Below are 11,319 nucleotides of genomic sequence, written 5' to 3'. Positions count from 1 at the left end.
GGATAGTAGAGGATAGGAAAGGTAGCAGAATACAACAGTTACTAATATGGCATTATGTAAAAATGTGGATGTGTAACCGATGTGATTCTGCAATCTGTATTTGGGGTAAAAATGGGAGTTCATAACCCACTTGAATCTATTGTATGAAATATGATATGTCAGGAGCTTTGTAATGTTTTGAACAACCAATAAAAAAAAAAAAGAACCTCAGGTCAAGTTCACAATTGCTCTCCTTCTCTTCACTTCCTTTTCTTTTTCTGCACCGATTGTGTCGGCAGCTCAGGTTTTGCAAGGAATGCAGAGCCTCACTGCCTCCCTGCTTGGTGACTTTTCATTTTCTTTTTCCTCTTGGACAGATTCCCAGTGATCAAATGCAGAGCCCTCAGGGGGAGCGAGCTGGCCCAGGAGAGCTAAGGGGCCAGTTCCTGCAGATCTGTCACTTCACGGGCACACTGCCACAGCCTGTACAGGAGAATAAGCAGTGATGGGGAGCCTCGTGGAGGAGGAGCGGTGGCATTGGAGAGGGAGGTGGCACTGGGGATGCAGGCACCAGAGCCGTGACTTCCGGCTGGCTCTGTGTGAGGCCCGTGCTGTTCCTTACCTTCATTTTGGGCCTTAGCAATAGAAGCTGGCTGCCTCTGGAAAGCCTGGAGGTCCACACTCGGGGGCTTTGACGGCTTGGCGGGAGGAGGACCCAGGGACTCAATGGAAGGCAGTGGTTTCGTTTTGGGAAACTGGTTTTGCCTGATATCCAGCTGCTTTTCTGAGACAGGCAGGAAAACACACAGGTGATTATTGAAATTCCATTGCTTGTCAGGTGAAACTCAGTCTCACTCCCCTTCAATCTATTCTCCATGCAGCAGCCAGAGTGTCCCAATCCAAACTCAAACCAGCGCAGGTCACCCATCCCGCTGCCCTCAAGACTTCCTCCTCCTCACCTGTTCACCCCGTTTTCTTCCATTTCACTACCACATGGCCCCTACTATGTCTCCAGATTCTTTCCTCATCACCCGGTGTTGTGGTTTAGATGTGAGGTGTCCCCAAAAAGCTCACGAGTGAGACAATGCAAGAAGGTTTGCAGGAGAAATGAATGGGTCATAGCCTTACTCCAGTGAGTTAACCCCCTGATAGAGATTCACTGAGTGGTAACTAAAGGCTGGTGAGGTGTGGCTGGAGGAGGTGGGAATTGGGAATGTGGCTATGGGGAATATATTTGTATCTGACAAGTGGGGACCATTTTCTCTGCTTTCTGATCACCATATGAGCTGCTTTGCTCTGCCACACTCTTCTGCCATGATGTTCTGCCTCACCTTGAGCCCCAAGGAATGGACCTCTGAAACCATGTGCCCTCAAACAAACTTTTCCTCCTTTACAGTTGTTCTGGTCAGATCATTAAGTTACAGCAGCAACAATGCTGACAGAACTAGCCATGTCCTCCTACTTCCCCAGCCTTCAGCCCCAGCATCTCTTACAAAACTGGCTTCCCCAATCTCCAGGTTTGATTTTAAAAGGCTCTCCTGCCTCCAAGACTTTGTTCATGCCACTCCTGTTCTGGGGTGCTATTCCCTCTCTTGCAAACTTTGATTCATTCTTCTACAGTTCTGGCTTTTCTTGATTTCTCTAGAAATCAAGTCAAAAATTAACCACTCTCTGTTTTGTAACCCTATAGCTCATTATTAATGCCCTTACCTCAGTGTCATGGCTTACCAGAGAGGCTAGTCTAACTTCTCATTAACCATGACCTCCTGAGGGCAGGGATTATGTCATATTGGTCTCCTCACACCAAGCAAGGACAAACCATAGCTACTCACTGAAAGGATTCCTCAAACACCTGGTGAGTGAATAACACGGAAGGGACTATAAGAGGAGTAAGAATTGATCTCTGATCACCAGAGCTGATAGCCTAGGACTTGCTTCAAAGCTGACTTTGTGGAACTTGGCGTCTTTTGAGTTTTATGTCCTGGAATTTTCCCAATTTTAAATATTTGTTCTTATGTACTCATAAGTCCAATTCCAACAGAAATTCTATCATTATATATGAAAATTCTATCTGCTTCTTGTGAGAATAACACAAATTCTTATATAACCCAAGCGCCTGAGTTTTGGTTTACATAATATGGTAGTTGACTACGTAGGACATCCAAACTAACACTAAAGAAGTGCACTCAGTTTTTCCTGTGCCTGTGAGACCTCCTTGAACTCTGTGAGCTGGGAGGGGACAGAAAACTTTTTTCCTGCCCTACCACAGTCATATTCCCAGAAGCTCAGGGCCAAATTCCTAGTCTAGATTCTTCTTAGTCTTTAATTATAAGTCGCAGCATCAGAAATTTCACTCTTTATCAAATTGGGAGAAGACTTAAGTAATAATAAACTATAACTAACTGATCTAATTTTTACCAGTCATTGTGCTAAGCAATTGAAATAGCTATCTCATTTAATTCTCAATAGTTCTATCCAGTAGGTTCTGTTTTTCTTTGTTCTCTCCTATCCATCTTTATTTCTATTTATCCTTCCTCTTTTCCCCACCCCTTCATCAATAACTGTTTATTTACTATATTTCAGGCATTGTATTGGCAGCTGGGGATAGAACTGAAAACGAGAACAAATGTGGTCCTGTGTGTAGGAATGCTCATTCTACTAAGAGGAAACTGATGGCAAACGAGAGAACTCCAGAGATCTCTCCAGCATGTTGACTATGGGGGAGTATGCTAGGGGAAGAAAGGTAGGAGAAAAGTCAGATACAGAGCAAGGACCCGAGAACAGGGCCACGAGGACTGTGTCAGAGAAACCACATGGGGTTGTAAGCAGGAGATTCCTCCATTCATTGATCCATCCATTTAATCAATCATTGAACCAATACTTTTTGAAGACTTGCTCACCTGACCATACTCTTTTTGGGGATATGGTGGTAAGACAGTCTTTACCATCTTGTAATTTGCATCTTATCAAGGGAAGCATATAACAATATACCAGGTAAGAATAAATGATATAAAGAACATCAAAGTGATATTAAACAACAAAGGGTAATGGAACTGGTGTAGCTCTTTTAGACAGAGTGACCAAAAAGGACCACTCAGAATAGAGACTTTGATGAGGGGAGGGAGCCAGACATCAAAGACCTGGCCAAAGAGTGTTCCAGGAGGAGGGACCGACAAGGGCAAAGACCTGGGATGGAATCAGCATGGGATAAGGATTATCAAGGCAATGTGGCACAAGGGGAGAGGGCAAGAGAAGCAGGCAAAGACTAAATTGCATGAATCCCTGTTAATGATTGGACTTGACTTTGGGCGGAAGAATGATGTGATCTGATTTATGCTTTGCAGGGTGACTCTGCCTACTAGGAAGGGAACAAAATTTAAGAATGTAGAAGCAGGGAGACCCGTGAAGCTACTGCAGTGGTCAAGGTAATAGATGATGGTGTGGCAAGAGCAGGGGGCAGAGATATGTGGAAGTCCAGGGGTTCTGAACTCACCTCTATGGTAGAACCAAACAATGACTGATGGATTCAATGTAAAGAATGAGAGAGAAGAAAGAACAGAGCTTCACTCCTGGGTTTTTAGCCTGAGATGGTTGTGATATTTACCAACAAAGTCTGGTGACAGCTCTGATTTGTAGGAGAGCAGACCAGGCTCTAAGAAATTTGTAGATTGCCTGAGTTCCTGCAGTTGTGTAAGAACGAGGTCTAGGAATCATATCCAGGATGCCCAAACTGCATTGCAATGAATTCCAGGAGACTGAGCACTTGATCCAAATTTGAGACTCTAACAGATAGGCCTACAATCCTCAGGCTACATTGCCTATACCCAATGACCACTTCAGATCAACAGGCTTTAGTTAGAAAAACATAATGGCCCTTCCCCGGTCTACTTCTTACCTGGGGTCTGGCTGTCAAGCTCACACTCGTAAACAGGCTGGCAGGTACTGCCTGCCAGGCCCCTCTCAGGACTGGAGATTTCCTGGCTCTTCCTGCCACGTGGAGAAAGTCGAGAAGAAGGGTCTTCAGAGATGGTGAGTGATTTTCTTTGGGCCGTCAAGTGCCTCTGAGAAGGAAGGGTCTGGGCTCCTTTGGTTTCCAGCTTTTTCCTGGGCTTCTCTGGGGCAAGCCCCATGCTTTTTTGCCCTTCCAAATGGAAGGCCTTCCCTCCACAATCGGAGAGGGGAAGGGCCGACGAGGTCTCGTTTCTCTGAGAGGAAACCTTCTCCCAGTTCCTGAGCTTGTCTCTGAAGCTGCTGGAGGCCACCACTCTCTCCTTGGGGGTTACCTCGGCCTTTGATCCAGTCACATCCAACAGCACAGAGGCCTTCTGGAAGTTTCCTGTGGAACACACAGTAGACTTTGCTAGAGGTCCTGGGGAACTTGAGCTCTTCCGAATTTCACTCCTCTGGGTCACCTTGGTTTTCTGAGGTGGGGACTCACCATTGCAAGAATATGGTAGGGGCTGATTATGGTTGGAAGAGAGGGGTTTCCCCTTTGCCAGGATTGGAATTGGCCGTGCACATACCACTTCATCCTTTTGAGAGTCACCTGCTGGGAATTTAATAGGTCCTGGAAGAGTTGGAGCATCAAACTTTTGAAATTTGGCTCGAAGTTCCTTGAAGTTTTTCACTCCTTCCTAAAGCATTAAAAAACCCAAAGAAAACAAAACAAACAAAAAACATCATTATTCCAGGAGAAAGAAAGCCAGTGTGATTAGCTGACCTCACTATACATGTTCAAGAGTTTTAATGGCAGATGTAATCCAATTGCTTACTTGTTGGCAATCTCAGTCAGTAATGCTACTGGCTATGTGAGATGGAAAGAAATGATTGTCTCCTCTTTGAAGCACTTCAGCTATGTTTATTTTTTTCATAGCACATAAAGGATACTTGAAGATACTAATAAAGGATCAGGGCTCCCAAAGATCAAGTGTCCATCACTGCCAGACACATAGTAGGTCCATGACAAATAAAAGCTCAATGATCCTTTGGTAGTTTCAGCTCCCCGTGGGAGATCTACTCTTCCCTCTAAACTGGGCTCAGCCTCATGTCTGAAAGTAGGTTGTGGTGATGTCAACCAGAGCCTGAGGGTAGAGGAAGGGCCCAGAGCAGTGAGTGACTGGCTGGTATCCAACCAGGGAGATTTGGGCTTGACTCCTGCTTCATACTCTTCCTATGGCCCCCCCACTTTCTCCCACTAAACCTTGTTTATTTGTGTAAGTGCATTTCTCATCTTTTGCCTTTGTAGCAGGTAGGAGGGCATCTAATGGAGCCTTTTCAAAAAACAAGAGCCACTACTCTCTCCAGGTCACATTGCAGGTTTCTAATGTCAGGTACACAGACTGTCTCCATGGCAGGGACTTCCTAGCTTGCCAGTTGAGGAAATGTTGGGTGACCTTTTCTCACTGTTTATAGTTGACTCACACCTGCTCTCTGAAGATTTAGGAAGGGAGGGAATTGAACAAGAGGCCTAAAGCAGGTCTCTGGGAACTGGCTTGCATTTGTATGCTGGATTTCTCTCTCTTTTCTCCCCTGACACACCCACAACCCATGGACACTTTTACAGCTCTCTCCACAAATTGCCAGGAGTTGATTTCTTACACTTAAGCCAGCAGACAAGTTAATCCAGTTGTACTTCCTGTCCCTGGACATGGCAGGAGCCTTCACTGGGCATGAAGTCAGGAGGCCTCAGTGAAGCTCAGCCTAGCTCTTTTCTGCTGTGTGCCTTGGGTAAATCATTTCACTTCTCTGAGCCTCATTGTCCTCGCTATAAAATAGGACTTCTATTTCTAATAACAGTTCAGAGTTCTTGTAAGGATAAATAAGGTGAAAGATATGCATACCTCGGTGGTAAATGTTTTTTAAATTGTGGCAAAACACACATGACATATAATATGCCATCTTAACCATTTTGAAGTGTATAGTTCAGCAGTGTTAAGTAGATTCACAGTTGTGCAGCCAATCTCCAGAACTCTTTTAATCTTTCAAAACTAAAAGTCTATACCTACTAAACAAGAACTCTGCATTCCAACCCTCCCACGCTGCATTCTCTCCCTCTGGATTTAAATATTGTAGTTATCTCCTATAAATGGAATCATCCAGAATTTGATGTTTTGTGACTGGCTTATTTCACTTAGCACAATAGTTTCAAGGTTTAGCCATGTTGCTGCATGTATTAGAATTTTCTTGCTTCTTATGTTGAATGATTGTATGTGTACATACATACATATATAAACATTCTGTTTATGCTTCATCCATCAATGGGCAAGTTGGGTTGAACAAGAGCCATAAAAACAGATATTCGCTTTAGCAATTATGAGTGATGCTCCTATAATCTAGGTATAGAGATTATTTCTTTGAGATCCTGTTTTCAGTTCTTTTGGGTAAGTTCCCAGAAGTGGAATCACATGGCAATTCTATTTTTAATTTTTTTGAGAAACCTCCATACTGTTTTCCATAGCAACTGTGCCATTTTACATTCCCAACAGTGTAAAATGATTCCAAAACTTATCTATGTTCTCACCAACACTTATTTTTTTTATATCAGTCCTCCTAACAGGTGTGCAAAGGTCAATGACTAATATTCTTGAAGTCATATAATAATGCTTATGTTTAGCTCTTTGTATCTGAAGCCATGTGAAGTACAATGTTATTGCTTAATAGATTTTAATCTCTGTGGGACTGTCTGAGCAAAGTCTTAGTAGGAAATAGAATTATGAATTTGATAACCTCCAAACCAAGGTCCTGTGCAGAGATAACAGGTTTGGTGATGGGCAGACATGATTGTACCTGACTCATTCCTTTTTCAACCAATTTTCATTAAGCATCCACTCTATAGACAGAACACTGTTTGATATAGTCAAGGACTCTGCCCTTAAATATGGCATCCTAATGTCAGACAGAGATAGAAAATAAGCAAACACACAAGACAATGTGAGAGAAGAGTGCTGAGTGGAGAATTAAATAGAAGATGCAATGGAGACCTGACTGGATGCTGGCTACTGATTTTCAGGGGAAGAGTGGAAAAATCACTCCTTCTCTCAGTCATGCACCAAATTAGGGTTAGCCTGGGTCCCTCCAAAACCCCGTCCACACTAACATCTAGATTTTTTTCCCCTTGATGTAGATGGGAAGAGATATGATACATTTTGTCATTTGTCATTCATTACCCGTATGTGGGAATTCAGGGTTTTGAGCATGAGGAAAGTTTCTGAGAGGAGATGAGAGGCCTTCTACTAAACCAGTCTCAATTTTTCTGTTCCCACAGCAAATCAGTTCCCAAATTCCTCCAATTCCCCCCACCCCACCACATGCACCCATGCACCCATAGATAGATGGATAGAAATATCTATCTATATTTTTATGTATATATGTGTATATAATATATATTTGTGTGTGGAGGGGGTGTGGTGAGTTGCTGGGGGTTGAACTCAGGCCCTTGTGAGTGGAAGGCAAGTGATCTACCACTGAGCTGTGTAGGCAGCCCCATCCTACTGATCTGTAGCCTTAAGCAGCCCACGAGCCTGCCCCTTCTTCATGCTATTTCCATTGCCTTCAGGTCTGTCTCCCTTATTACTTGGAATGACTTCTTTGCGGTCTCTCTGGTTCTACTCTAAGCCCTTCTAATCCTCCATTTATTCCGCTGTTAAACAAATCTGTTTAAAAACACAAATCTGATCATGTAAGTCCGTTATATGTTTAAAATCCTTCAATTTGGCTTCCCAAAGCTTTTAAATAAGCTTGAACACTTTTGCTTAGCACCCAAGACGCATCCTAATCCCAACCCTGTTAATTTTCTGATGCCATTTTGGCCCAGTGGGCTTTTTTCCCCCCTCAAGGAATTGTGCACATGTTTCTCAACCCATTTTGCTCTTCTATGACCCTGTACTTTTGAATGTGCTATTTTCTCAGCCTGAAATGTCCATCTTCCTCCCAATTTATTGAACAAGTAATTCCTACTTTTTCAAAATTCAACTTGTGTCATTTCAAAAGGCATATTGGTGAATTTACTCTATGCCAGGCTCTGGGGATACAGAGATGAAGAAGGCATCCCTGACCTTTTGCAGCTCATGGAATGAGGACGAGAGACATGAACAGATTGTTCTAACATAACGGAGGAAATCATCAATATGTGGCACAAAATCTACTCATGTGAACATAAAAAAAAAAGAGACTCAAATGTGACCTAGAGTTACAAAGAAGGCTTTCTGAAGAAGACTTCTCAGCTGAAACAGCCAGCCAAGCAAAGAATGGTGGGAAAGGAACCCAGAGAAAGCAGTATGAATGAGGCAGAGCAGGATGAAATGATACAGGAAGAAAGAGCAATTCCACCTTAGTAGAGTCCCAGTGTCCAGAAGGAGACACTGGAGGAGGTGGAGGCCAGCTCTTCTGAAGGTAAAGACCTGAATCTTCAACATGAAAGGCAAACTGCCAGTGTGATGACTCTTGACAGCTAAGTGTGATTTCAGACACAACTGTCATGACTACTCCTTGTAAAGCAGCCTGCCCTGCTTACCTTACCCTGAGTGTAGACAGTGAACCTTCCCCTCGTGCAGAGACTGTGAATCCAGAGCCACATTTCCCAGGCACTCTCTTGGCTGGAATTCTTCCAAGCAAAGGTGTGTACAAAAAGTGAGGAGATGAACACGAGCGTGTGTCCCTGGGGAGCGGCCAAGGCCAAGGTTGCTGTATTGTGCAATGGACAGCAACATCCATGGGTTCCCACTGGAATAATTCCATGTGGACAGTAGTCTTTTCTCTTAGCTATAGCAGATGAGCTCATCCCTGGGGCCTCCTAGTAATTTCCAGAATAATCTATAACAAATCCCTTTCAGTTCAATCTGATAACAAGTTTGTCGGTATTTTCAATATTTGGTCACTGCTGTAGCACTAAGAGGTGGAAGCTTATTTGGTCTGCACTGGTGACTGAATGAGTCCTTGATTTACAAGCTTTCAGAATCCATGGAAGATAAGAATAGTATCTTGGTCTCACCAGCACTAGCCCAGCACTTTACAGAGTCTTTGGTGCATAAATGGATCAGTGAATGAATGCTTTGAATAAGTGAGCAGGTTTACATGAACTAAAACTGCTCAGAATTTAAATTTTTTCTTCTATCATTTTTGTGAAGGCAGCTTTGAATGGCCACTGAAGTAAAGTATCTAAACACCATAAGGTCAGAAGACAACCTAGAAAATAGCCCTGGAAAACAGCCTGCGCACTTCTGATCTGGACCCTGCAAGCCTCAGATACCTCATGTGGAAACACAGGCCAAAACAATACAGAAATATTGTGGAAACAATCTAAGATAAAAGATAGTGGCGTCCTCAAAACAGAAGGGGCTTATCTCTTTGATATGGGAAGGAGGTGGCAACCAGCCACCAGAAACAAAGAAACTGCTCTTTCAGGAGCATGAGAGAAGTGGGAAATGGTTACCAGTTTGCACCACAGTATTCTAGGTGCCATAATTATCACAGCTAGATGAATATACTTAGTTAAACCAGCAGAACAAAACTCAGTAAAACAAACTTCTCCCAGCCGGTTTTTGTTTTACAGGAATGTAAGGAATAATAATAACAATAATAAAATAGGCACTGTTCTAGTACTTCATATACATTAACTCATTTAAACCCCGTGTATTCCAAACTTACATACAAGGATACTGAGGCATTGTGAGCCTAAGTGACTTCCCTAAGGTCATATTAGGAAGGGTCAGAGCTTGTGCAATATGGCTTCAGAGCTGATGCTCTGTCCCGGACTCCTTCAACCCAAGAATTTGCTTTCTTAGATTTAGACAATTTTGGGGGGTTGATTTTATTTTTTAGATCACATAATATGAAGGCTGTAATATCAGCTTTGTGAGAAGAAATTCCCCCTTTTTAGTTTCAGACACTTGATAACTATATTTTTTCTATTCTCTTCTCATCAACATCAACTCGTGTGTGTGTGTGTTTGTGTGTGTGTGTGTGTGTTTGTGTTTTCCTTGTACTGGGAATTGAACCCAAGGACACTCTATCACTGAACTATACCGCTCCTTTTCCCTTTTTGAGATAGGGTCTTGCTCAGTTGCTGATGCTGGCCTCTAAAACTTTTAATCTTCCTGCCTCAGTCTTCTGAGTTGTTGGATCATAGGTTGTGTGCTACTGCCTGGCCATATATACGTTATCAAAAGTAATCTCTGCAGCAACCCTATAAAACAGGCACCATCACTGCCTCATTTTACATGTAAGCTTGGGGGTAAAGAAAGGTTAACTCATGCCCCAGTTTACATAGAAAGTGATATAGGAATTGGAATCCAAGTCTGTATGATTCCAGAGCTCCTTTTAGCTGTTCTGCTTATATACCTTACTTATAAATTTAGCTCTAATTTTTAATTCTTTGGCTGTATCATAGAAATTTCATAGATAAAAGATAACCAATTTTGAATATGTTACATTTGCTTTAGGAATTAAGCAGTAATCACTTGATCAAAACAAACAAATTAAAATCCCAGGAAATCAATCTGCATTTCCTTTTAAATACTCTCTCAGACTTTTTTGTTATTTATACTGACATGGAAAAAACATTGTTTCTGATATAATTGACATAGGGTTTAAATGTGTAATAAATTACATGGCTTTTATGACTATGTAGTCTTGGATTTTCAAGATAGTTCTGATTCAATGTAATTTAAAAGGTGATATGAAAATGCAAAAACAAATGATAAAACACAATTAAGTGTTATACCCTTTCAAAATAAATTTGCAAATGAGAAAAATTCTGTTTATGAACCATATGTCCTTATCTTTGGTTTATAAAGTATGATATGAATTGTTGCTCCATGCTCTCCTGAGCATATCCTCATGTGGAGGGCTGAGAGGTACCCTCCTTCTGTGTCACAGCTCTCAGACTCACACCTATGATGGCACACATCACACCTTGTAGCAAGGTGACATGGAAAAGAACCACAGGTGCTCAATAAATCAGAAGTGACTCAGCATGTGAAAGCTGTCATAAAACATGTGTAAAATAAGTTCCAAAAGGAGAGGATGCAACTTCGATGCATACTTTGATTTAAAAAGAAAAGTTAACTAGTTTTGAATTTTTGCAAGTTTCTGAATATTGTCCTCTACAGGGAAAAACACAGGCAATGTTGATAGCATGGCTTTATCACGGGTCTGAACACTCTTCTCCTGGTGAGCAAAGACTTTCACCCTAAGGAATATGACAGCTCAAGATCCAAGACACAGATGGGGCAGCAGAAGCCAAGAAATTATGTGCCCAGGAAGGGAGGCAGTAATAGCTATCAAATCCTAGCTGGGATGGAAGGGAGTAGACGTTTTTAAAAATAGCATCTGAGACACCTT

At 42.3% G+C, this 11,319-nt stretch overlaps 1 protein-coding gene across 6 annotated transcripts in view; it reads right to left on the bottom strand.

The window, feature by feature from the left end:
• The window catches only part of Fyb2 (FYN binding protein 2), a 102,148-nt gene that overhangs the window by 68,255 nt on the left and 22,574 nt on the right, over positions 1 to 11,319 (bottom strand). For 5 of the 6 annotated variants that reach the window (XR_007351982.1, XM_048815313.1, XM_015484942.2 and 2 more), the window contains exons 2-3: positions 3,875 to 4,613; positions 602 to 763 (exon numbers count right to left, since the gene is read on the bottom strand). Coding sequence is in view for 5 of the 6 variants with exons in the window: in XM_048815313.1 (XP_048671270.1) it covers positions 602 to 763; positions 3,875 to 4,613 (901 nt within the window). In the remaining variant the exon portion in view is untranslated. The remainder of the gene's footprint in view (positions 1 to 601; positions 764 to 3,874; positions 4,614 to 11,319) is intronic. The other variant, XM_015484940.2, reaches the window with a different exon arrangement.

The sequence above is a fragment of the Marmota marmota genome, unplaced genomic scaffold (assembly GCF_001458135.2).
Source record: "Marmota marmota marmota unplaced genomic scaffold, marMar, whole genome shotgun sequence".
In the NCBI taxonomy this organism is placed as follows: Eukaryota; Metazoa; Chordata; class Mammalia; order Rodentia; family Sciuridae; genus Marmota; species Marmota marmota.
Note: the sequence above shows the minus strand (reverse complement) of the source record. Positions and strands in the feature narration are given on the sequence as shown.